The 27,715-nt window shown below is 38.9% G+C and overlaps 1 protein-coding gene across 2 annotated transcripts; it reads right to left on the bottom strand.

The window, feature by feature from the left end:
* Positions 1-25,797, bottom strand: SCG3 (secretogranin III). 2 transcript variants are annotated; one of them, XM_057397458.1, is made up of 12 exons: positions 25,611-25,797; positions 24,859-24,911; positions 24,265-24,310; positions 23,956-24,171; positions 22,772-22,914; positions 21,241-21,402; positions 20,741-20,918; positions 18,781-18,897; positions 7,504-7,587; positions 6,792-6,920; positions 4,714-4,794; positions 1-555 (listed from the first exon to the last, which is right to left on the bottom strand). In XM_057397458.1, the coding sequence occupies exons 1-12, from the start codon at positions 25,693-25,695 to the stop codon at positions 437-439; spliced, it is 1,413 nt and encodes a 470-aa protein (XP_057253441.1). In that variant the 5' UTR covers positions 25,696-25,797; the 3' UTR covers positions 1-436. The 2 variants fall into 2 exon arrangements, with proteins under 2 accessions (XP_057253441.1, XP_057253450.1); XM_057397467.1 differs by having other exon boundaries at positions 4,726-4,794.
* Positions 25,798-27,715: the final 1,918 nt, after the last annotated feature.

Genomic DNA, 27,715 nt, shown 5'->3' with positions numbered 1-27,715 from the left:
TTATTTTCAAATATTTTATTTAGAGAACTATGAACTATTTTCTAATAATGCCCTTTACATAGTTGCATCTATAGAAAGCTAGTGGAGTGAGAGCAAAAAGAAGTAGCATTAAAAGAACCTTCCATCACAAACAATTGGTTTATCTACAAAAGTAAACCAAACACAAATAAATCAAAGAGAACATTACATAAATATTTGCCCCATCAAATAGAAATTCAGTGTCAGAATTTGGCATTTAGGGTTGATTTGTGAGTGTAGGAAAATACAGTATGCAGTTAGTGTACAGAGCACTACAGCTCTTCATTTGTCTAGAAAGTTGGTACAATGTAAACAGAGCATTTCTAATGATATCCTCAAATTAACAGATCATAAGTCATTGAGCCAGGAGTGAGGGGAACTATCCTAGTTTTCTACGTGTTTGGCAGCCACTAGCTTTTTACAGGCTGCTGTATATGCGTTTAATTACATCAGCCTCTTCCTTGTCCAGGATGCCCTTGTCCACGTAAGCATCAGCCTGCTCGTCAATGAAATCTCTCAGCTTTGAAAGATCATAGTCTGAAAAATAAGAATTCATTTGTACAATGAGTCACTGCCATTACACTGCTTCACCTAAGAAACAATGTCATTTTTAAGTTTATCCAAGAAGTGCACTTTATCCAACATGAAGAGAATTGAATACAAGTGCAACTTGTGAAAACAATGCAAAAAACCCTACCACCTGCACAAAGTCTTTTTACGCATCATGGCACTTTTAATATTGAAAGGGAATAATCATCTTGTGCTCTTGATTGCTTGCTGGCAAATGCTAAAGACAGGCTATTTTCTGGTCCAGAGATCTGATGTTCTAGTCTGCATGGCAAAAACTGTTGTTAAAACCCTGTTTTCACAGTTGTCATGGATTCAAAAGAGGGTATTGACTTTCCTGAAGAAATCCCAGTGAAATTCCCACATATTACAAACACTCATAGTGAAAATTCACTAAAGCAACTTCCTGAAAATAAAGAACATGCTTACCTTGATACAGAACATAATATCCTGACATGAAAAATACTGCAGTGAGTAGTCTTTCTGAGAGTGTCAGGGTCAAAGTAGTCTTTGACAACCTTTGTTTATTAGTCTTTCATGATCTCCAATACAGTGCTGAAAGGTCCTTCCTCCTTTTCCAATAGATGGGTGCCGCTATGCAGCATCTAGGCATTAACTAGCCTTTTCCTATGCCAGAAGACATCACTATTTTCCATGAAAAGAAATCAGCTGTAGAGCAATCTTTTAAGTAACATAAAAGTGTAACCTATTGTGTAGTCATAACTCTGGGAACAGACCCAGTATATTTGCACAGAAACATGATGCAAGTTTTGGTTACACAATTAAATAATTAAATTGTTAGCATCACATATTAGTAGTGTGGAAAACATCTGTGTCTCTTAAGCATCCATACCAAGTTAAATGAACTAATATATTTAACAAAAATAGATACATCCTGATTTTTTCAGTATAAGTTACTTATTGCATGGATAGAACCTTCCGACTATATTAATACCAATTTTGTGATGTAGGCCCATGTATATCATCATATACCAATAAGTGGAAGGACCTTCTTTCAAACTATACGTTCTTAGCAAACCAGGCAATAATGATTTTCTGTCTTTTTATAGTTGAGTGACCAAAATTGGGTAGAAATAGAAAGACATTAAGAAACAAATTAATGTTTGCCATCATTTTTATAACAGTATAAGGCAATCTCAAGTGAGTAATACAGAAAATTGATATTCAGAACTCCCCACTCCTGCAGAAGTGTCTTCCTATATCTGCGTTGGCAGGAATTCTGCCATTTGCTGTACTTAGGTCAGGATTTCATGTCTGGTCTTTTACCAGCACTACTGAAGAAGATGCTTGTGTCTCCATCCTGTAACAGGGACAAACAGTACCTAGCAACTTATCATTAAGGCTGGGAGATTTCATTTATGTTGACAGAATAAGAGTCTCCAGTGAAAGACACCATGGAATGGAAATTAGCTGAAGAATAAATACGAAATTAACATAATATCCACATTATTTGCATTAACATTTCCAAGCTTATTTTCCTTCTTAGAGTTGCAAAAACTATTTTAGATCATTAAGTGGACATGTGCAGTTTTAATTACTACACATTTTATGAGATTATAACCATTATGATATTATCCAATTCTGGCTAATTTTTATATCTCATGGCAATTTAATTGGATTTTTTTATATGAACTGATATCAATTAATTTATAATACTTATTTAAAACCTATTAATTTTTACAAGTAATTAGAAAAATCATTTTTGATTTATATTCACCACAACAGCTGCAACATTACATTTTCCTGTAAAGCTGCCATAGTAAATGAAGTGAGCTCTTATTTGCATATTCAAAACAAGCCACTTGCCATTGCAATTAATTATGAAATTAACTTTCATTCCTAAATGGCTACTGTTAGTGTTATGAAACTATAAACTACCTAAGTATTTTGTGAAAAACCTGAACCTGTTATTTGTATGTATTAACAGGGTGACTCACAGTTATGTTCTTTGGAGACTAACTGGAATAGAATACCCAGCAGCCAGTGTCTACTTGTGGGAGTGATGTTAATTTACACAGGAGAGGAGCTAGTTTTAAAGAGCACTGGATTTAGAGATGAAGCCACTTCTGGGAGATACTAAGGATAGGCCCGCATAGCCTATAGATTGTAGATACGAAAACAAACTTTGGACACAAAAGCCAATCAGGCTGAAACATGGGCTTTTGACAAGATTCTCTTTAAATCATACAGACCACGAAGTTTACTTGCTTATTTAACAGGAAATTGATAATTTTTTTTTTAACTGGCAAAATGCAAGTTAACATTTCCAGTGTCGTCAGTCATTGAATGAACAACAATTTCTACTGGAATTCATACAAAATCAAGTTTCTATGAATACCTGCCTGAAGAAAACCTAAAGCTCTTCAAGTATGTTTGGTGAGTAAAACAATCCGTGAACAGGTGTGGAAAAGATTGGCTATTTTAATACATAAATTTCTTGTGAACCACTTTTCTGCCAGCTGCCAGGTGCTAGCTGGAAGTGCGAAAATGATTGATGAACACATCAATACCACCTAATCTTGTACAGAAGAAATGCAGCACAATGCATTCACAGTTAGATAAGCTTACCCTGCCTGTACTTTCTTTAACATCATCCCAGGAGAACTGAATTAGCATTTTACAAAAATAAGAAGTATAGAAATGCACAGTAAAGATCATGTATCAGAAAAGTCAGAACACTGTTCTAATTCTGTCATAACTTACACTTACTTTCAGGGCCATTTCCATTGCCAGAGGGCAATAAAGATATTTTAGTGCAAATGAAAATCCATCTACACAGCAAGCATCTTAATGCATTCACAGGCACATAAAATGCTATTGATCTGCAGTCACAGCCATTTTCATGCTGCAGCAGTGCAGAGGGGAGGTTACTATGAAGAAGAGTGAGGAGCTGCTCAGTCAGCATGCATGATACAGAGAAATAATCACACATGACTGAGATCTAATTACTATAATGAGTACATTGATAAACAGAAACATGTATTAGAATTGGCAGGAAAACTCTTGAGCAAATAGATACGCTGCTGCTAATTGCCATCGCTGCCATGGTGTGGAAATGATTTTAGAGATGGAAAAATTTTTAGAAAGTCCTTCCTGTTAAGGAGGCTTCTGTATAGGCAAATTAATGTGTTAGGCTGTGGGCATGCACTTATCTCTGAAATGTAATTCATATGGTGTTCAATTCACAGGGTGGCTAGATTACCCAGGGCTAATCTCATCTCAGATTCCCCTCTGCTTGGCTGGTGCAAGGATCCTTCTTGCCAGGCACCAGTCATACCCAAGGGATTGATCCCTTGGCTAGGAACCTTCACTTACAGAGAGGGTGATGCCAGAAGATGCAGCAATGGCAATGAGAAGGGACAGAGGGCTGGTTTTAAGTAAGATCTTCAGGGCAAAATTGGTATGGATAAATAAAGATCTGAAATGTAAAATGGAAATCGTCCCTGCAGCTGTCATACAGCCCTGCCTCTGAGAAAGTCAAATGGTGGAGCAGCTGCTGAGCATGCCCTGTGCAGCTGCTTCAGTCACTGCTCCGCTTCTACACAGCTTTGTGTGAGAGCTACAAGTCATTACAGTTGATTTGGGCTGTAATCCAATGTTTTACACTGTTAGTGACATAAATTTGTATCTTAACTATTTATGGTAATGAAACAAAACTTGTTGCTTTTTGTGATGGCATGCACAGTGCTAGCCAGATACGCTGCACTATTCTAGACACATCCAGACATGTAAAATACGTTTACCTCATGTACAAAATGGTAGTTGAAAGATGTATTGAACTAAGAAATGAAGCACTAGACAAAACTGATGTCCTGTTTCCCAGTGACAGAAGACCACCTAGACTACCTGGACAGCACTTCTAGTTAGTGAGTCACTGTCTGTTCTGTGGCCAGCGGCTCTTCAAGCCAGTTTACATAAATCATAAATTTTTCTTAGTTTACTACTTTCATTCATTGATTTAACTTTTACATGACCTGAATTATTTAACTCTAACACCACTAATTGTCACTATAACCTAGACAAGCACAGTTTCACAACACAATTTAAATTGCATGTTTTATAATGTATATGGTGCCCACCCCAATGTCAAGGCTTTTTATGTCATACCTTCTTTGTTACCTTGTTTGTTGTGGTTTTTTAGCCATTCTATGTTCTTCCTGATTGCTTCCAAATATGCCTCAGCTTTCCCTAGAGGAAAGGGTGAGAGAGAAATTGGGCACTTAGATCAATGAATAATGCATCTTGCTTAACTGGGCACAGCAAAGGCAGATTAAAACTATTCTTAGTTTCTGTTTAAAAGCTGAGTCCTGTCAAGCTTAGTCAGGCAAAAGTCCCACAGATGGCTAGCAGGTTTTGTCTGTGCAAGGTGAGTCATCCACCTTGCACTCAGGAGCATGGCTTTTTTGATCGTTATACATAGCTTTTGGTGGTATGCATATGGGGATCAAAAGCAACCTGTAACTTCTTGATCATCATAATTGTTCAGCAAAGATGAAGTTGCTAAGACAGCAAGGAGTGACTTAAATAAGGCTGAGAGCTTTGAGAATCTGTTCATATACAAGTGTCAGAAAACTCCTCCATAGAGTAGTACTAAAGGCATATAACAAATCTAAGATTGTGATATTTCAGAAAGACAAGTTGAAACACAGCTACTTCTGGTTTACTGAGATACAGCATGTATTACAATTACCATGATAACTCCTTGTTATAGCTGAAATTTTAAAAGTGATGGCTATTTTGGACCAGAAAGCACACAGGACGAAATTAGTTCAAGGATTACCTAATAAGGTTCCTAAGGAAATATTCAAGCTAATGGGTTTTGAATTCTTAACTTGGCTGGAGCTTTATTGATGTAATGTTCTTACATTTGTCAGGGAAAAAAAAACCAAAACGCTAGTGCAATTAGCATGTAGAAGGCTACTACTGCCAACTATGCATGTCTGGTCCCATTAGTAAATGGATATTAGCTATACCATGATTTTTCATCTGGAAGCACAGGATTAGCCTTACAGTAAGTTACTCTGTGAAAGAGCAAAGGGCATTGCATGATGAGACAAAGAACTAAATAGGGATCCAGTTTAAATTTCCTAAAAGCTATTGGGCTGAACATTTTTCTGAAGGTAAAGGAAAATAACCTGAACCAAACTGAACAGACATATTTTCTTCAGACAAGAGATGCTATTTATCACTTCCAGCAGGTGACAGTTTTTCTTCACTGTATATCTTGAGCTATATTTTATGCTTAAATAACCATTGCTGGAAAAGCCACCTTCTATCTGTGAGTGGCTGATAGTTTACATGTCTGCACTGCCCACAGGACTGAAACAGGTGACCAATGCACTACAATCTACTGTAGCCTTGATTACCGCAATTCATTACTGAGCATGTTGCTGTGAAAACATGCATCCAAAAAAAGTACAGGCATAAACCAGCATCAGCACAAAATAGATTAGAAGCATTTTTTAACAAACGGACTATAAAATATAGATGCTTATGCTGGATCTTTAACAATAAGAGTTCACTGAAAGGTTTCTGCACCAATAAACATCCTCTTTCAGAAGTTCATCACTGCAAGGAGGCAGTGTCCTCTGCAGATTTAGTTTGAGAGATAGCAGCTGATTTGCACCCCATGGACAGAGTCTTCAGCTAGTACAATCTAATGTAGCATGGCACATGGCATTATGCTTACTAAGGCAACTGAGATTCTAAAAGTATTACTGTGCTAAGTTTTCTTATTGAGACAGTAACTTACTGTAATAGGTTCTCAAAGTTACGCAAAACATGTTAATTGCTGATGACCCTTAGCCTCTGCCAAGTTGTGTCACTTTGCAGAACTTTTCACTTCCTTTCCTTAACAGCTTGTTCTAACACAAACTTGAGAAATCAGTGGGCTTACTCAGAATACTGAACATCCTGATGAGCTGATTTCACTGAAAAAAAACACACGTGAAGACGCAAAATCTCTCTGCACTTCATATTGCTCTCAAAAGAGGCTGTGAATTCTATAAAAGATTATGGCCTTACTCAGCAAATAAGTACACTTCTGAATCAAGCTGTGGTGTGCTGACCCCCAGTAACCACAAATTGAAGATATTTATGCTAACATAATGGAAAAACAATACCGAAGGTAGGAAAATATTCCAATCACTTGGAGAGTACACATGTAGCAAAAGCAATGACTGTACCTCTGGGCTCTTCATTGTTTCCTGCTGCATTTTGTTCTTCAGTTTTTGTAGAATCCTTTGAAATTTCATATTCCTTTTCCATTTTAGCCGCTTCTTCTTTCGTACTGTCTGCTTCTTCGCTACTTTTGTCTAAAGAAAGAGCAATTTTGTATCAAATGTATTAAAGCACTTCTAAATCACATCAACACAGTCTGTAGGAAGTAAAATATTCTGACTGATGATTGAGGAAGAACCTCACTGGAGTGACTCACAGTGGTTTCTAAAGGTCATCTATACCCCAGATCTCTGGAAACAGGAATGCCTGCTTCTGCTCTTTACAAACAGTAGCTGAACCCAGGTGACTAAAATGTAATAATATGTAGTTCATAAAGGCACATTACTTTGTGCAGAGAAAAGTAAGAAATTTGCATTTACTAGATCCAAAGTTAACAAAGATTGTTTTTTTTATTATTTAAGTCTTAAAAAGCATTGATACAGCTTGCTTTTGTATGTGTGTAATGTCTGCATTCTGCAGAAGAACAGTGAATATACTTCTCAAAAATTAGGTAAGTAAAAATTCCTCTTGTGTGTTTTGGAATCCAAGCTGTGGCTACAGGTCCTTGTGGGACTGTATCTTTAACTGGCAGTCTGGCTTCTAAAGCAATTAGCATGCTTTTAACTCAATATGTTAAAAAGATGTGTTATCCATGAAAGAAAACTATAGAATAAGTACCTGCTGGTAGGTTTGGTCTGGTTTTCGTGGAAGGATTCTCAAGCTTCTTCTTTGTCTGCTCAGCTATCATTGTATCTAAGTTTTCTAGAAATCAAGGCAACACAAAACCCCAGTTATTCTTCAACAGATATGATCCAGAATCTATGCTAAATTCTCTGCAACACTGCTTTGAATGGGAAGGAGAAATCTAAACAGTCTTCATCCTTGCCTCTGAAGAATTAATGCACTAAGAGAACAAACAAATGGGTATACGGAACTTTGATAAATCTTATTGAAAAAATTAACTAAATCATGACAATAGGTGCATCAAGTAGAGCCAATATTCATAAAGACAGTAAATTCTGCATATATATTATAATTATTTAGATCACATAAGTCACAAAATATAAATAACAATATCTGTAGCAATTTATTCTGATGAAAGCAATGAAAGGGTTTAACCTCCAGAAAGCATACAAGACTATGAAATAAATATGTGTTTCATCCTGGTAGGAAAATATTATCTGAAACTGCTTATCTGTCTGGATTTGTTATGATTTCATTGGAAAAAGAAGTCTAATAAAAGGTTTAAATTATATTTAGATGAAATAAATAAGTAAATCAAACTGACTAAAACACATTTTTTCAAAGTTGCTGAAGTCAAGCATTTACCTGAAAACCCAGTGGACAGCCATTGCCATGTATACAGCTCTAGAAGCCTAGACAATGTATGTCAATGCAAATTTGCATTGCAAATTATTCAGGAATAATTGCACCTTTTTATCAAGAGGGATGTTTTAGATATAAGCATTGTATGCTTATGTGTGGGGAGAAAAAGGTTCTTGTGATACAATGCTTTATAGATATTCACAAATACTTATTCTAAATATTCCAAATATCAGGGACTGTAGTGATAAGACAAAGGGTAATGAGTTCAAACTTAAAGAGGGGAAGTTCAGGTTAGATATAAGAAAGAAATTCTCTGTGAGGCTGGTGAGGCACTGGCACGGGTTGCCCAGTGAAGCTGTGGCTGCCCCATCCCTAGCAGTGCTCAAGGCCAGGTTGGACAGGGCTTGGAGCAATCTGGTCTAGTGGAAGGTGTCCCTGCCCATGGCAAGGGGTTGGAACTAGAGGATAATAAGTTCCTTTCCAACCCAAACTGTTCCTTTGATTATATAATTCTAAATACAGAACATCATACAGTGCCATTTTTCCTCAGTCATATTATGGACATCGTGTCGAATTTTCTTTCCCTTTGTTAACTTATTTTTTTTTTAAGGTTCAATTAAACATGGATCCAAAATTTGATAGATGTTGGTGCGGTATTTTTGAGAGACTTGGTTTTGAATTGTCAATATTCTCTCTATATAAACAGATAAAAGAGTATGAGATGTGGTAACTGTTGTAAAATAGATATTATAGGGCAAGAAAATATTTTAGATTGTATCTTCTGTGTAATGCCAACATTTTAGCCATCATCAAGGAGCATCTTTTTCCATCAGAAAGATACTCAGCACTGAAACCTAAAGACTAGGTTTTTAGCAAGCACATCTCACTCCATGGCAGATCCCCGTAAGCGATTCTGCCTGCCATCTGACCAGAAATCACATAATCCTGTCTGCCTGGTTGTTATTTACATAAAATGAAAATATAAGCAGTTTTTGTTGGCACCCTGCCTGATTGCGCCCAGACAATTCTACATCATTTGAGGGTTGTTGTTATTTTATTGTGAAAACTCTTATCATTTGATACGTGTCCTTTTAATGTGATTTCTGACCTTGCTGTATGCCCTAAGCTAAGCAGGTCATGGCTGAGTTACAAGCTGGATCAGACAGACTGATGAAGAAAAAACCAAGCCAGAGTTACAGTGGTGGTATTGATGCCTCACTAATAACTTGATCCAAAGCTTATTGAAAGGACTGTAAACATCTCTTTCAGTTGAGCTTAAGATACTATTTTTTATCCTGAATCAGTATCATACTAGTATTCCAGCAGGAATATAAGGGTTCTTCTGTTGCAAGAGGCACAGTTTTTAGAAGAAGATTATACAGCTAAGAACTTAAAAACCCTTTGTAAATTCAAGTGAATATTTTTCTACACTAAGTCATGCAAAAGTGTCACTGATTTAAGATCTTAATCCAGCAAAATGTATTAAAGTAGGCTTAGTTTTAAGTATAATAGCATTTTAAAATTGGACTATTTAAGTGTTCAAAATGCAACACATACATAAGTGCATTGATTCCAAAGTGCCTTTCATGTCCTGTCATGAAAGTGTCTGCATTTAGGCACTGCTGCAGTAAGACTGTATTACCAGAAAACAAAGAATCCACCATAAAACAGATTTATAACCCACTTAGGCATCTTTAGATTTAAATGTCTGCATACTGATAATATTTCTAGATGCTTTGTATGATGTTGTTAGTGTTTAAAAATTGTACACATCCACATACAGCACATGCTACTGAAGGCAATAGGATTTATACTCCTCCCTTATTCAGTTACTTCTATAAATACCATTAGGAATTCTGAGTCTTTCTGATTTGCCTAACAATTTGAGTTCAATATATGAGTAATAAATAATACTTCATAGAATCATAGAATGGTTGGGGTTGGAATGGACCTTAAAGATCATCTAGTTCCAACCCGCCTGCTGTAACATGGGAATGTGCAATGTTTTCCAGCCATATGCATCGAACAGTTATACTGTGTACCAAGTATAATATGGCAGTGTTGACCACTAATAATCCAAGCTCTGCCATTAAATCCAGACTGAATATATCAACTATATTCCATTTTAAAAGCTTATTTTGTCACTAAAGATATGGACAATTTACTATGACAGGCATTTTAATAAGGACTGCATTTTACAGGAGAAATAGTGACACTATCTTGCTACCTGGATGGCACATCAACATGCATCTCAAGATTTCATAAGCAGCTGTATTTTCTGTGTGACAGAGGAGTTAATTATGTAAGCCTGTTCATGTTTATGGGGATTATGTGGTGTACCTACATATGCATCATTGAGAAAATATTACCAGAGAATCCCAGTTCTTCCTGAAGAGGATTTATTGCCCTTTTCCCCCCTTTAGAATTACCTGTCTTGAACAGCTGGTATTGTTTCAAAACATGTTTGTGCTTTTCATATTTGGCTAGGCCAGGGCTGAACAATGTTTGCTCTGAGTTAGGCTGATGGAGTGAGTCATCTTCTCAACTGAGATGTGCCTGGCCAGCAGCTAAGCAGCTGCATGTCAAATTTGGAGGTCTAACAAGAATTGATTACTTTTCCGGTATCGTTTCCCTAGCAACATGACTTTTACAGAGGAAGTTTAGAAAGGTACTGACCTTTCCCCAGAGCTGGCCACTTACTTGAAATGGCACTAATTAAAACAACAGAACAATAACTACTGAACTAATGGAAGTGACCTACGTTGGTAAAATAGGTCACTCCTCTGGCGGCTGGCTTTCTGTGGAGCACTATAATCTCGTCACTGGAACCAGATACCAGGAATCAGAAGATCTGGCTTCTGCCTTGCCTCACTTTCTAACTTGATCTTTTATCTGGGGTGACTCACTGAAGCATTCATGCTGCAGGAGGGCTCCTATTTTGAGTAGGCATTCTGAGACACCCTAAACCCGCAATTCTACAGGCACTACACACCAATTAGAGCCTATTAATTGCAGCTGAAAATGCAAATTCCTAGCAGTTTTCAAACTTGCAAGTCCTCTGAGTTGGGCATCCAAAAATCTGAATTGCATAAAACCAGAATGCTTATCTGTACTGTGGGAGAAAGCACTGTGGTAACACCCTTCAAACTCGTGGAAAAAGACACTATGTGAAAAAATATTACAAACTAAATTACTTTGTTCTTATTGGAGAGGCAGAAACTAACGTACCCATCCAAACATTTACAAACTGGTAATGGAAGCCTGAAATGGACCCTTCTCTGTAGGGTCCAATCTGTCTGTCTACAGATAGATTTACAGTGTTTTCTGCACCCTTGTGAATCTTCCTGCAAAGGGTTTTTTCATCTGCATAATTGTCTTGCACCCGGAGGCAGTTTCACATTCTGTCCTCATCAAATTGACTGAAGCTGAGATTTCATGTCATTAAAGTTCCACAGAAAGACCTGCTTTGCTGCTGTTTTCATACAGCATAGATAGGCTGTGTTTGTTAAAGGAGCAAAAAGGATGACCATGGTACCTGAGAATCTTAATGATAGATAAAAAATTAGTTTAATGAGGTCATACACTGCAGCAAGCTTCAGCTGGAAAGCTTTGTGCTGATGACTGCTTGTATGAGATGCACATATTTCATGCATTAAAAAAGCACAGTCCTCCCAGGGCTCTGTCTCCTGCAGTAGATGATCCTTAAGAGCTCATAAAGCTTTTTTCCATCTGTGACAAAACTCAGGACAGTAAAGCATTTGCTTGTGACTATTCTGTGGGGAATAGCATACCTGATTAATTCTTTGGCCAAATCTTCCTTTTAGTTTGCATGGGTGCGGGTCCAAGAACTGTCAATATCCACTGGATTTCCACCAGTGTAGTCAAAAGCAGAGTTTAACCTTTAGTTAGTTCATACATGTATCTTGCATTTGTCACATAAACTGCTTAAACTGTGATGAGCAAGAGAAATCCCTCCATTGTGGAATTACAGATGGGTCTCAGCCTTGCAAATCTCCTGTTCCTTTCTAACTCCCTGCCTTACAAGATACAGCATTTTCTTTTTGCATCTTCCTATTTGACAGTTTTTTCACGATGGTGCCATGAGGAATGACATGTTGGATGACAAACTCAAGGCAGTGGCATCACTTGTAAATGCATTGCATGCAAGATAGATAGAGCGATTTGAAATACAAACATTGCTTGGCAATCAGGTTAAAACCTATTTCCTTTGCATTGCTCCAGGTCTCCTAGAGCTGTGTGGTGCAGTCCTTTCCTAATCCTTTCCCATTCTGAGGCTGCTACATGGCCTGTGTGCACATTTTGATAGCATGCACTTTAAAAGCATGATGGTTTGGGACTGAACTAGTATGCAGCCGCCTCTACTGCAGGAGTGGGATGGAGCTTAATTCTGAAAGTTCAGTGACACCTTCTTTACCCTGCACCCACACCATCATCTCAAATCATAACTTATGGTCTCGGTGCTCAGCTGTCAACAGAGATACTGAATTCAGAAAGTAATGGGATTTTTTCATGCAGCTATTAAATACAGTGAGAGAAAATAAAAGCACTGCCCTCCTTTCTTCAGAAATGCAAGCCACTTGGTAGGATGCAAAGCCTAGATTTTCAAGCACTAAGCAATATACTTGTCAAAAGAGACACTATGGAGATTTCTTACAAAGTATCCAGTTGGGAAAGCATAGAGGAGGCAGTGAAGGGAAATGGAAGAAGAGGTAATGTATTTGCAAGAAAAAGTTGCAAACATAAAGGGTAGATAGTGATAAGGAAAGAACTGTAATATATTCATTCTGGCTCTTGGACATATGATTTGATAGTCATGTAACAGGATTACTAATTCTTTTTCTCATGACAAAACTACTCTGGATCTCTCCCAGAAAGATTCCTGAGAAAATTTAGATTGTATGGATACTGTAAATACCATGCTCTCACTGCCACTCTCAGGTGATGCCCACTTCACTGTGGTGTGTGGTGGTCCTGGTTTTTAAGACCTGGGAGGTTAGCTGTAATAGACTTTTCACACCATAGCTACCCATTTTTTTCCTCTGCACTAAGTCTGAATGAGAGAAAATAGGTGATAAGATCTAAACAGTGGGGATGACAAAACATTCCAAGGCAAAAGTAGCATGGGACAGACGTGGGTGAGGCATGGGATAGAGCTACAGAAAGAAAAGCTACAAAGTTGCAGTGGGGTCTGTGATTAACATACTTCCTAGGTTCCAGTCTTATCTGGGACCTTTGCACGCTCTCTGTCCCCACATCCTTTTATTTTACCTTCATGCAAATTCATCTTGGTTTTCGCTGTATTATGAAATACTGTCCATGCCTTTCATCTCCCAAGTCAAATGTAGGAAAGAACAAAAGGTTCACATGATACTGTCCGTTTACCACTTGCACCTTCCCTTACCCCTCTGAAATCACACAGTCTGCATCAGGGAGCATCTGCTTCTGGGGACAGTGAGTAAGGGAAGGTGATGCCAGCCCGTGCTGTGATCTGCTCTTTGCCTCACACCTTTGGCTCTGTGCCTGTTCATGCCTAAAATATCAGTATCAAGTATCAGTGCTTTGGCCTGCAGCATCTGTGCTGATGAGAACTTCAAGCATTAATGACAGTATTCAAACAAGTCGTCCTTGACCAAGAAAAGGCCAGATTGCACCTACTATGCACTGGCCTATGGCAAGGAAATTGCAGAGCTCTGTCTTTATCAGAAGTGAAGCTGCGGCGGCTACCAAGTGCAAATGTGAGAGGCAGAACAGAATAGCTATTACATATTCGTTAGCGTGCAGAGGCAGGGACATGATAAAAATCATGTCCACTAAAAATAGGGGACTTTCTGCTTCTATTTCCCCTGCGGCCTCAGGGTGAATTTCATGCTGTCTAAAAGAGAGTATTATAGTAGAACAATATGAAACAGTAACTTTAGGAAAGGACAAACTGATGAGTGCATGTATACCTGGCAATAGCTTACCAATGAACCATCCACCTCCCTATTGCTAGTGCACCCAGTTTATTGCTAGTGCAATCCTAAAGTTTGGCCTTCTTTCCAATTGTCCATGCAGAACAAATGATGAGGGGGTAGAAGAGGTAAATAGAGACATCTGTTCATGTCCATTTCTAACCAACACAATCTCCTACTCAGTCATGGGGGAGAGTGTGGATTCTGACAGTGAGTCAGAGCCAAAGGGATGTGGTGTGAGAGATGGCTTTGGTTTGGTCTATGCGGGGAGGCAACTGTGACTCAAACACTGCATACTGAGGAGCTGGAGCAATTTCTCCATTTCCCTCCTAATTAAAGGGGGGGTTTGCTCCCCACCCAGTCTGCAGTGGGCTGTGTGTCATACACTGGCTCCGGTAAGTAAAATGCTCTACAAGGAGGTGAAAAGTGGGATCTCCCTCAGAAAGAGCAAAGCTACATAGTGCTTAAACTTAATTTTCTTCCCACACATTGCCTCTTTTCCAACTTTGTTCAGTTTTGGAAGATACAGAGCCCTGATTCAGAAACTGAAAATAAAATTACCAACCTCAATCATGTGATGTGATAAAATATGCAGTATCATGGTGAAGCTTCTATATCTCTGTGAGAGAGAGTACTGATGGCAAAAGTTTGTGCTACATGTACCAGTCAATAAGTGAGAACTCCAAGCAAGAATACAATGTGCACATAACTAATTTGCATTTCTAGGGTAATAGTTCATCGGATAACACAACTTTCATTTGGTTGGGGTGGCAGTAGATAGATTTGCTACAAATCTACTCTTGTAAACACCTTACAGCAGGAGAATATAATCAATGTACTTTTTACAAAGAGTTCATACTACACAGTAGTGCCTCTTAGGAATTCGTCTAGCATCTCTCAAAGCTCTCTTTTAGCTATGGTCCACTAGGCTCTAATTAAAAATATTTCCTAGAATGATTCTAAAAATCACTTATTATTTTGGTCTTATTGGTGGGAGATGATTTACAAGTACATCTGAACAAACTGGCAGGAATCATTTGTTCCTACTTCTAAGCTGACAACAATGTTATTAAAATGTATTACAAAACTATAGTTTACTTTACATATATTTACATACCAGGATGATAGTAGACTGGTATGCTTTCATTTTAAAATTAGCTAGATAGCCTGGTGTATGCAGGAAAAGACACTCAGCACACAAAATATTCCTCTTTGTGTGGTGTAGACAGATATTTTCCTTAATATTTATCTGCCCTGTTATAGATGGCTTTGCTAGAAAAGCTCTCACCAGTGAATCTCCACCATGACACTACTCAGCAGACAGAAGGAAAATGAAGAAAAGTATGGTATTATTCCCAAACTAACATTCAAACAGCAAAGTATCTACACAACACATTCCTTATTCTGCTCTGCTGAAATCAAAGTGAGTGGCTTGAAACGCACTTTTTCTCTTGAAGCACTATGAAGGATAGAGCCCTTTCAGTTCTGTGTGGAAAATACAGTATTAGCTATTTATGCAACAGAAGCAGTCTGAACACCGTGAACAATGAAATATTTTATGCTGAATCAGTCGTAACTTCTCTGAAAGTTTCTTCCTGCTTTCTGCTGGTCATTATGTGGAGAGATTCCAACTCTTTCATTCCATCCTGTCACTGCATCCTTGCCAACAGCAATCATTGTTTCAATAGCTACCCTAAGTCCCTCCTAGTATTCAGCCTGTTCAGTGATAACAGCCTGTGCCTCTGGCAGGCTGCAGCAAGCAAGGAGAGTTCAGCTGTTTGGGCAGCATTTGCTGGATGCTGACAACCAACCCATAGGTGGGTAAGTTGATACCACAGTTGGATCTAATTAATAAGACACCTGTGTAATCAAATCCTGTGTCATATGATTAATTACCTTATGCTTTCTGTACCAAGAATGTCCATTAATTGCAAAAATGATATTAGAGCAGCTTTCAATCTTTGGAAGGCAGATAGGCTTTCTAGAAGGATTTCTGAAAGCCTTTGAGCAGGCTAGACATATATCACGAGGCCTTTACTCCACAGAAGAATTTATGCCCAGTGCAATGAAATACAACATTCATAGTTAAGGAAGTAAAGAGTGATGGAAAATAGTGGCATTTTGCCACAGCAGGGCAATTATCACATACAATGCATTTCAGCTGGACATGGTTTATATCAGTTTGTTACAGCCTGTCTTTAATGCTTCCAGAGCTATACTTTCTGAATAGATACTGTAAAAGGTAGGCAGTACTTTTTCTCCTGGCTTTCTGGGTTCTTAGTTACATATTTAGCATATGGAAAGATTTCAAATTTCTATTCAATATCGAATATGTATATTAAAACATGAACTTCCCCCTCCTTGCATATGTATGTATGTGCATGTGTGTTTTTCTTGCACCACACTGCAGCTAGATCCTTTGTAACTTAAAGCTAAACCTAATAAAATCATTCACTGCAGCAGCAAGATACTTTCCCCTAGAGTAGGATACAATGATGATGAGATAATGCTGTGGTTTCCAAATCCCAAACCAGCTGTTACTGCTATATGCATTCAAAGTCACTGTCTCTGCATCTGTGTGAGAGGCACAAAAGCTTGTGACTTGATTGAGTAAATGATTTATTATTTTGAATGTATAATTCAGGGACATAGCTTATGCATGGCTTCAGCCACAGAGTGGGGAAAAGTAATTTAGGCAGCTTCCTACTGTAACAGAACAGGGAAAGGATATAATCCATCTGCACAGACCCGGTATGCAAAAAAGCTGCCCATTTTAAAATTGTTTCTTCTCTCTGCCAGTCATTCATACTAATTCCTTTATCTGCTATAAATAAACACAGCTGGGCATCAATCCCTTAACCTAAACTGCACCAGAAACACAGTACCTATTCAAGCATTGCTGGGTATAATATGATGTAACTTCTAGTTGAATAAGGCTGGCAGTGAAACTGCTGCCATGCTTAGGGATACTGCAAGAAGCTAAGATTCTCCAGTGCTTGCTGTTCTTGAATCTTTGACAGTATTAGCCCAATAAATGGACAGTTTGAAAGCAATTTCTTAACAGCAAGTCTAAAAAAAGAATACCACAGAAGCAACTTGAGACCTATGAGAAAGCTTTTTCCACTCCAGTAAGTTGCTTTGATGGAGTACAAAATCTATCTCTTCATAAATCACTCATTTGCAAGGCAGAGTCTGGGTACATCAGCTGATAGTCCTACTTTAAATCCAGACTGAATCAGACCTCTGAACCTAATCCCTGCCTTCTGTACTATGTCATCATGGCAATTTGTTTCCAGGGATACAGTATTTATTTACTTAAAGTAAAGCCAATGTGAACAACTGCCCTGAATTTTAGCAAGAAAAAATGCATCTCTAGTGTAATTCCATTATCTGAGTGGTCTTGCATCAGGGATGAATTTAGCCTATGAAGTTTTGGCACAAGACTATCCGTGAGGGCAATATATGCTCAAGCTGTATTATCTTCATTTGTAGAATGCCACTGAAACCACTGAGCTTGTAACCAACCATTTCTTTATGTTTATCTTTCTTTAAATGTATAGTTAACCAGAGAAGTAAAGAGCCGAACTGTAGCAGAAGTAGTAAAAACATTGTAAAATTCAAGGACTTCTCCCAGAAAATAAAGGGATAATCTTGGTTAGAGCTATAATGAATTCTTTAGAGAAGAGGTGCAATCATGAACTGAATGTGAATTATGATACACTGGATTTTTGCAGCCAAGTAACTGATAATCCATACAGTCAGTTACAGTTGCGTGGGTACACCATGTATCTGCAATGGCCCATATCAAACAAGCCAACAGAAATCATGAAAGATCACTGCCAGTCCCATCTCTGTAATGGGTTGATCTATTAAGCTGAGAAATTGCCCTGATGTAAACAAAACCTTTTCAGGCTAACCCAGACCAGGAATGCTTAAGAGAAATAAAAGGTTTGTGCAGAGCTTATGCAGATGAGCCCTCCTGTAACTTTGCTTGTTTATCTAGAAAGGCTACCAACAGTTAACAGAAAAGTTTGTAAAAACCAGGAGAGGTGTGTGAAAAAGCAGAACAAAACAGAACACCACCAGGCTGTTCCAACATCCCTCTTCAGGGAATTTCACAAAGTCTGCATAGCCACAGACTCTAAAACAGATCCAGGAGAAAGTCCTTCAAAAACTACTCCTGTGCCAAGATGTAATGCTTTCCATGGGCAGGAGGAGTTTTATTTGGTAGAAGACTATAGCGTTAGGTCCCATCTACTGTAGCTGCTTACAAGTGACAGATGAAAGATACTGAAGTGCTGGATTCTTTTTAGAAAATGCAGGTACCTGATCCACATCAATATAACTGAGCAAAACACTAATCTTCCTGTGACATTAAAGCCATTTAAATCAAGTGTGCTTCACAGGGGTGAAAGTGGAATAATCTTCTGAATACATGTCTGATAAATAACCTTTCCTTCATTTGATGGAAATATTAAAGCAGTTTGGAATTCAACATTGCTATAATGAATGATGAATCATTTCCCAGTACAGCTTTAACATTTTGAATGAACAAGTCTAAAACAGGATTCATAAAAGCAAAAAAGATAATTACCCCTATTAGTAAAGTAAGAACATAGCATTAATAACACTGTTGCATAAAGTTATGTGCTCTCACCCAGATAGGAAACCCCTTCTTCTGGTGTTATTGTTCCATATTTAACCATCATCTTCACAAAATCAATCAGGGTTTTCATAATAGTTATCAAGGTCTCTTTCTCTTTTGCCTCTGTATCTGCATGAGGAGATAAAGCAAAACTAGTCAGACTTCAGGTAACTTGGAAAACTCAATTCTGCAGATTCGGCACAAACTTAATGCATAAAAAATTACCTACTCACTAAAGTAAAATGCTGTGCTGATTAGCAAAGAGAGCTCCTATATATATTTCCTTTTAAACTGCTCCTGCAAAGTACAGCTGGATATACTTTAAAACTTCAGGGCTTGGTTCTTCATAGCTTTTTGTCTTGAAGGTCTATGTTATGGAAGGCAAGGTATGAATTCCATTTTACAGATAAGAAAACTAAACACACTGAGATGAAGTGTCTTGACCGAGTTCAAATTGCTTCAACGAGGGCACATATAGACTCTGTATGAGGAAGATAGCTCAGAGATCCTTTCTCCTATAAGATCCATGAGTTCAATTACAAAAATATAAAGTATCTCAAAATGAGATTGTTAGCATGCACAATATCATGCCTTAGGTACTGGGAAAACATAATATTGCATGGTTGGAAGGATCCTGACTCCAGAATGGGATACAAAGAATGATTTTTCATTATAAAAATCAGTCTTTCTTGCCCATACATATCTCTATCTTCCCAATCATTGCTTATTAGATTTTTTTTCCATTGTGTTTATCTGCTGAACAATATGACTCTCTTTCCCCATTATCAGCATGAAACTCACCCATCACACAGTTTACACAAGCTCTTCCTGCACCCCAGGTTGTTGCTGAAGGACTCAGCAGAGCCAGGGAACACTGTCAGGCAGGGACAGTCAGAAACACGCTCCCAGCCTTGCTGAGGGTCAGCCCCTTTAGAGAGCTGCTCAGCAGGCTTTTTATTGCTCCCTGCAATTTAGCAAATATTTGTAGGATGCAACTGAATTGAATCCCTTGCCCTCCAGCATGACACAAGCCGGCAGGTGAACAGCATAAAACAGGAGACAGGCAGATGTGCAGCCAGTGGGACCTGGTTTGATTTGCTTGATAACCTGTTATACCCAACATGCCTTTCTGCTTTGTGAGTAGAAAAAGAGAAAGAGCAAGCATACAGAACTGCTATGGGAAAATGCAAAGAACAGGAAGAAGAGTATGAAGTCTGTAGATTCGACTTGAGCAAAACATGCCCTCAGGTTTTAGCTCTCCACTCAGGTGTTTATGAGGACAGTTTGAAGCAAGATTAAGGCTCCTGCAGGACAAGGAATCTACAGAATAAATTGTTGCTGACTGTGCTGGAAAGAGAAGAAGATATGCTGGCTGCAGAGGGTGAGAGTGGGTGTGTGGCAGAGCATGCTGACAAAGGGACTGTGGCAAGGTGCCACAATCTTGCCTGAAATAACTGGAAGGCAATGATGTCTAGCACCGGAATAGGAAGAGACATGCAGGGCTTTCATTGCAATAAACAACAAATCTGTGGTCTGTGAAAAGTCTGGGTGGCTCAGACTCATTTACTGGTACCACCACTGGGAGAATTCTGCTGTGGCTTACTCGTATCTCTGTTGGCTTAGAAGACACGAATGTTACTGGAAAGATCTCTGGAGAAAACAATTTGCCAGTTTTTCCATCAAGCTGTTACGGGAATGAAAAGAATTCAGGAGTCCTGAATCTTACAGCACAAGACGGGAAGGGCTACCTAGGTCACACAGTTTGCAGTTTTGAGTGCTGTTCCTCCCAGTGTTTTGCCATACTCACTAATCATTAATTTCTGCTGTGCATCTTAGAGAATGCTTTTAAAGCACATGGTCTTTTGGCAACTAGAGCAGCTGTGGGGAAGGGAAAGCATGAGAACAAAATAGAGAAAATGCAAATTTTCTAACTTTTTTCCTAATTATTCCTGTAAACACACAATAACCTCACCTGAGTTGAGGCTTTTTAATAGTGCATAAAAGTTTGGAAAATATTGGAGGTCTTCAAAATTATCTTCAGAGGGCAGCTCATTTCTTCTTTCCAAGATATTAGATGATGACCATGTGTTATCCAGGGTATCATCAATTTCTCCATTAACGAAACTATCCTGATCAGCTTTGCTTGGTATCTCCATAAAAGACATAAAAAAATAGTATCTATAAGCACATTGCTTTTGGTGATGGAGTTAATAGAGCAATAAATAGTATCAGTATCTGATGCCAACATTTTCCTAATTATGAAGTGAAGACTATACTGTTTTCTCAAAGTTATTTCAATTTGGCATTTGACTTAAACCTCAAAGTAACTCACAATTCATTTTTCTCTCTAATGGAATTTCCTTAAGAACACCTTTGCTTCCAGACTGAACTAATTTTTCCCTAAAGCAAAGCAGTGTATTGGTCTGCTTGTACATTTGGCAGATGAATCAAAATAATTAGCTAAGAAGTTACCATTCTTTCCTGTTGCTTCTCTTTTGTATCACTCTCTGCTCTGCTTGGAGGGTAATCAAAATCTTCAGACTCCTTTTCACGGTCCTTTGCTTCATTTGCAATTAGCTGCTGTAAAACCTCTGCTACTTCATCTTCCAGGGTATAGGCCTGACTCTCTGTAATCTGTTAAAACATTTGTGCAGAGTACTTATAGAATACTGTGGTTATCCTAGATTAATTGTCGATATGAAACTTGAGCTTTGTAAATAGGTTGCTTCAAGTACATTTGCTTCAAAGCTAAGCCCAGACAAGTTAGGTTAATACGTTTACTGATGGATATGTTTATACATATAGACATATATACATGTCTATATTCTTACAAAGATATATATACACACATACAAACAAACATGAAATAGGTGGGTATACTTAAAAAACACCCACCCACCCATACAGCCTCCAGTAGGAAAGCAAAGCAAGGTAGAGCTTGACACACTTGTTGAGTCCAGCTCAAAAGATGGAGCTGCAAGTGCAGTATACATGTGTATATACTTGTGTGTGGGTATAAAAACATATGTCCTGCAACATATCAGTGGGATTCAGCATGCAAAAGCTACTTGAAAAATCTATTGCAGGAAAGATAAGGTTTGTATTTGAAACTATAAGGAACCCATATTGCAGTGACTAAGACCATTGAGACATCTAGAGGTGGGAGACAAACTCAGTCTTGCTAGAAATCAGTAACAATGAGATATGTACCCCCGGCTAACCAGCACCATTATACGCTTGCTGATGACAATAATTAGTAGGTGGATAGGAATAGGCTCAGGCCTTTCCCCATAAGCATCCAAAAGAAATTAAAGATACAAAAGATCTCTATGAGAATGAGAAGAGAAATTACAGGAAAAACGAGAGCAGACATGGGAGGAGTACAGTCGGTGAATGTTTTCTCAATATCAGAAACGTTCTGCAGCTTGGCCTATTTTTTTGCAAAGCTATCACAAGAACAACAATATTATTCACAGTATCACAGTATCACAGTATGCTAGAGATTGGAAGGGACCTCAAAAGGTCATCTAGTCCAATCCCCCTGCCGGAGCAGGAACACCTAGATAATGTTACACAGGAATGTGTCCAGGCGGGTTTTGAATGTCTCCAGGGAAGGAGACTCCACAACCTCCCTGGGCAGCCTGTTCCAGTGTTCCGTCACCCTCACTGAGAAGAAGTTTCTTCTCAAGTTTAAGTGGAACCTCTTGTGTTCCAGTTTGTACCCATTACCCCTTGTCCTATCATTGTTTGCCACTGAGTAGAGCCTGACTCCATCCTCGTGACACTCCCCCTTTATATATTTATATACACTAATAAGGTCACCCCTCAGTCTCCTCTTCTCTAAACTCCAATATGCCCAAATAACTCAAGAAGCTTGCCTAGAGCCTAAATCCCATTCATTTTCACTCGAGTCAGCAGGACAGAGTGCTCATCCAATTGCTTTTTAAAAGTGCATTAAACCAACCCACAAACCAGCTAAATGAAGAGTTAAGAAGATACTTACTAGCCCCAGATTTAGAAGTTTTGAAACAATCTTGTCAAACACTCCTCTATCGTTTTCCTCATAAATTCTTGCAGCAATTTTTTGTACAATGTCTTCAGCAGTCAAAGGAGTGCCATCTAATTGATGGAGACCATCTGGATCATCTGAAAGGATTACAGTTTAACTGTGTGCTGAGTGTCCTAACTCATTTGGATTAGACATCTTGTAAAAGAAATATCTGCCCACATCTTTCCCTCTTCAGAGCAAACCAGCACTTTTTAGACACATTAGGAATACTTTGATACACACTTTAGAACCCATTACATCACTCCCAGTAAAATGTTCTTTGTGTCCATTTTCCACACCTGAAAAATGCCTTTCTGACTTGTTCTTTTGAAAGAGCAAAGATGAATGTCAGGAGCATACTCTCCTACTTATAGAAAAAGAACGTAAGAATGAGAGAATACTGCTCACATATCTGTTTATATGCATCTTCCTAGTACCAGCTTCCATTGTATGGCCACTTAGGCAAAAACTGATCATGACAAAACAGCATACTATCTCCTTATTTGGATTTCAGCAAATGAAGTTTTAATTATGTAATCATTACTTATAGCAAATAATATCATCATGACTAATGGGAAAGTGAATATGATGAGGAAACCTTGGTCTGTGATCAGCATAGTTTGATATAATTAAAAGATCCTGAGCTAAATGCTGCTCACAGCTCTCAGAGGACTCACTTAAACTACAAGTCAATTAACTACTCCTGTAGTAAAGGCAAGTGTTCTTTGGCCTTTGGTAACTTTTAGTTTTGTGATGAAGAGAATTATCTAGCATTGCACAGAACACTTGGAACAAATATATGTGATTTAGCTCTATATAAAAGTGGATCTTCCTTTCAAACCAGAATAAATAGATTTAATTTAAAAGCATGTCCAATTTTCCTTCCATCAAATCTAAATTGCTGAAAAACATAATGCAAATTACACAGTTGGATTTTCCTCCACAGAAGAAGACTCTGAAAATCAACAGCAATTCTTTTGTCTTCTGTTTCAAAACCTAATTCTAACATGACAAGGTTCCACTACTGGAAGTAATCAAAACTGCATTCCAGTAACAAAGGTGAGTGAAAAATTCATGGATGCAATCAGACTGTAAGAGAAGTCTAACCTAAAGTTCACCAAAAGATAATTACAGAATACCTTGGAATTTATAATCCCGCCCACTTTTAGTGGAGTCATAGTCATCCACAAGCCTGCGGTTCTTGGTGGAGTCCGCATCATCCATGGCCAGTTGCTGTTCATACAAAGAGCTTCTAATTGACTCCCTCTCCTTTTCATCCCTCTCTCTTTCTGCTACTGATTTTAGCAGATTCAGGTCATCGACAAAGGAATAATTCCTGAACTCTGGCTTATTTTCTGGAAAATATATCAATGCATACATGACATAAAATCTTACATCTCTTTGAATCCATTACGAATATTACTATAAAACCATGAAAGATGTTTTACCTGTGGGAGCTATCTTCCTATTCTTGTCTGCCTCAGCTTCAGCAATCTGATATACAAAGATAAAACAAGTAAAACAACAAACAGGCAGAAGGAATAAACACTAAAATATGTGATCTCTTAATTTATCAATATCAGCAGAAGCCTTAATGCCTAATCTTCACTCTTAGTAAGAAGTTTGCCTTAACAAGTAGAACATGATTTAGCGCTTCGCACTTTTTGTCAGTTCCATCACACGCTTTGTTCAGAATCGGACATTATGAGAAGCTGCAATGGGCTTTCCATTTAAAGATAAATGCCAGTTACATTTTCCCATTTCAGTCAAAGCTCCGGCTATATTCCTGTAGGAAGTCAATACAAAAGGGCAATACACCTGTGAGCTGCTGGAGCTGACAACCTGCTTTTGGAATGCTGGACAGTAAAACTCTATGTGCCGGTTCTCTTGTATTCAAGGCCATCAATATTTACTTTACTGACAAATCTATTAACTCATTTGTTAAGCTATTAGGCTATTCATGGATCTGGTACCTGAAGGCTCAAAACATTATGGAAAACCCGAACCAAAAAAACATTGTAAATAACTTTTGTTTCACTTACCTGTTCCTCCAAAGGTCTTTCTACACTTAATTGTCTGTTGTGTATAGCTTTATCTAGAATAAAAAACCACACACATATATACACTCATTTATATGATGCATGCAACTACAAAAGGACAGCATGTTTTTTCTTCTAGTTTTCTCTTATAAAACACAGTCTTAAATCTGATGCCAACTGCTACTTCATGTAAAAAAAAAAAATAAAAACTAGTGTTCCTAGAAGAATGAGAATACAATAAAAAAGTCAATTATTTAAACAAAGCATGATTGTTTGGGGCAGAAGGAGAGGTTCTGCAAAAGACATAGTACAAATACAGATATAGACTTAGTAACCCCTTTCTGATCAGAAAACTAGTAAAAAGAAAAGGGGGGGGGGGAATGCTGTAAGAGATTGACTAAAATAGCAATAATCGGATTGGCACAACCAAGAGATTAAAAATCTCTTACATTCAGAATACCAGGGGAGACTGGGAATGAGGGAGAGACTTGTGCAGAAACTGCTGTGGAATGGCTGAAAACATCTCTTGGAAAAGACTGAAACAATTCAGAGCTTTTCCCTCTACCACCACCTATGTCTTCACTTTCATATTAGATTGCAACTTCAGTGATCCAGTGTCTTGCACCAGGAATATTGTTTCTTTAGGATCTAATTGCTTTTAGTCAAGTGGAAGGAAAGTTTTTACTTTATCTGTACCCTGAGAAACTTTCCCCATTCATAGAAAATGGAGAAAATGTGTTAAGGAAGGCGCTTACCTTTGCCCCCTGGCTTCGGGAAGCAGTGCGCCCGGCTTGCCAGCAGCGACAGCACCTGCACCACGACGGCCAGCTTGAGGAACATCTTGCTGCCTCCCAGCCCCCTCGGAGGGCGAGCCTGGACCGGAGCTAGGGCCGCTGCCCGCGAGGTTCCTGCCCGCACCGCCCCGGAGGGCGCTCAGCGCAGCGCAGCGCAGCGCAGCCGCTGCCCGGCGGGCGCTGTCCAGCGGTGCGGTGCTGAAGCCGCAGAGCGCAGCCGAGCAGAGCCGGCCACCGCGCTCTGCCCGCGTCCCCGCGACCGCAGAAATGGTCGAGACCGTCCCCGCGCCGGCCCCGGGCAGGGGGGAGGAGACGGGGGAGGGCGGAGCATGCGCGCCCCGCTTGCGCCCGGAACCTCCGCGGTGTGCCCCGCCGCCCGCGGGAGCGGGTCCGCCAGGGGTGGTGGTGCGGTGCGGTGCGGAGCGGTGCGGAGCGGTGCCGCGCGGAGCTGGAGGCCGCAGCCGCTCTGGCAGCAGCTCTGCGGGGAAGCTGTGGCCGACGCCTCCCGAACTGGGGAAGTGCAATGCGGCCTTGCAGAGCGGGCCGGGGATCACGTACATCTAGCCCAGACCTTCCCGCGGCAAAGGCACAGCCATCAGCGATGCTTTTCCTACAGAGAGAGCATCTCGCTCTTCAAAATTTAGAATTAAAGGCAAGCGGTAGCAGAGATGGCCACAAGCATGTCAGCTAATTCTGAACAGGTTCATAAATTAAAATTTAGCCCTTGCAGACACAGAGCATCAACAGATCCCTAGAGATGAGCAGACATTTTCAGCGTTTTGTGGCAGAACAAAGGATTGCAGCAGGAGCTCTTTTCAGCACGATGGGATCGGTTTCCAAAATGGGAGATGACAGTGGGTTTTCTTCAAGAAAGACCTCATAATTTTGCAGTGATAGATGCATATGTGCAGGGGTCAGCTGAAAACACGTCAACATCAGAAGTCTCAATACTTGCTAACTGCTTTAAAAAGTGGCTAAAACCTTTATTTGGGGAGATGAAGAGCATCAGTGCTTTTGCAACTGAGAGCCAGGAATACGGGAACTGCTCAATCCCTTACGAGTGTATTACAATACAAGCTGGGAAGAACACAAAAAAGTAGAGCAATAATTAATTGGACTAAAGGCACTAAAATTGCAATTTCTGTTTTCCCTTTTATTAATACTCAAGACTTTGTATCTAGTTTAGATTAAATAGTGACAAAACCTGATGCTCTAGTTTACATCAGGCTCACTGCTGGAAATTAGTATGCTTGTGATCCACAGATCCAAAGCAATAACTTTCAGATGTGCACCAATAACTCCATAATCCTTACCTATTACTGGGCTCCTACCCTTGGGTCTGCACCAGAGTTAGGATTTAAAGGATATTTTGGTTTTGGTTGGCTGTATGTTAGAACAAAATAAGCTTATTTACACATTGCCTGGTAACCTACAAGAAAATTATTAGACTAAACTAAACTTCCCTCACTTCAGAAGCACAGAAGACAAGAGCTTCCACAAGAACATGTAGACTCTTCCCCTGCCAGCTTCAGCTCATATATATACATGTATTTATACACATACCCATCAACAGGAATCTCAAAACTGCAGAATATTACTGATACAGAAAAACAGAAAGATCAATTCTTACTTCAATATTCTTAATATTCTATCCCAATTTTGTATTAATTCAACAGTTCACTGCGCGTCTAATGTTCTCAATGTTCAAAAAATACATACTTGCTCTCATTTACCCTTCCTGATATTCTATGCCACCTGCACATTTCCTGCAATGTGTTTTAAACATGCATCCATTTATAGGACTCTATATATTTCATCATTCAGATAAAAGCCAGCACACAATACAAAAGCAGTGAATGTAATTTAAACATTCTGAAAAGAAGGTAATTGTAGGTCAGAAGGTAATAGAAGGTCAGAAAAAGAACTCTAGTGGGTGACTACAGTGCAAAGAAGTTGCTGGATAAAAATACACCTCTTTATGTGATATGTTTGCCTACGGCTTTCTGTGTTTAATGGTGTGTCTAATTGTGTTCAAATGTGTTTATTTTCCATGATACGCTTCTGTT

This window comes from Pezoporus wallicus, unplaced genomic scaffold (assembly GCF_028554395.1).
Source record: "Pezoporus wallicus isolate ANWC-B61680 ecotype Strahan unplaced genomic scaffold, APGP_CSIRO_Pwel_v1 contig_3952, whole genome shotgun sequence".
Lineage (NCBI taxonomy): Eukaryota > Metazoa > Chordata > Aves > Psittaciformes > Psittacidae > Pezoporus > Pezoporus wallicus.
This window is presented reverse-complemented; position numbering and strand designations above follow the sequence as displayed.

Coding starts and splice junctions, on each gene's coding strand:
- SCG3 (XM_057397458.1), bottom strand. CDS start 25,695: ATGTTCCTCAAGCTGGCCGTCGTGGTGCAGGTGCTGTCGCTGCTGGCA. Junction 22,915..23,955: donor GCGGGATTATAAATTCCAAG/GTATTCTGTAAT, acceptor TAATCCTTTCAG/ATGATCCAGATGGTCTCCAT. Junction 7,588..18,780: donor AGAAGGGGTTTCCTATCTGG/GTGAGAGCACAT, acceptor CTTGATTTCTAG/AAAACTTAGATACAATGATA.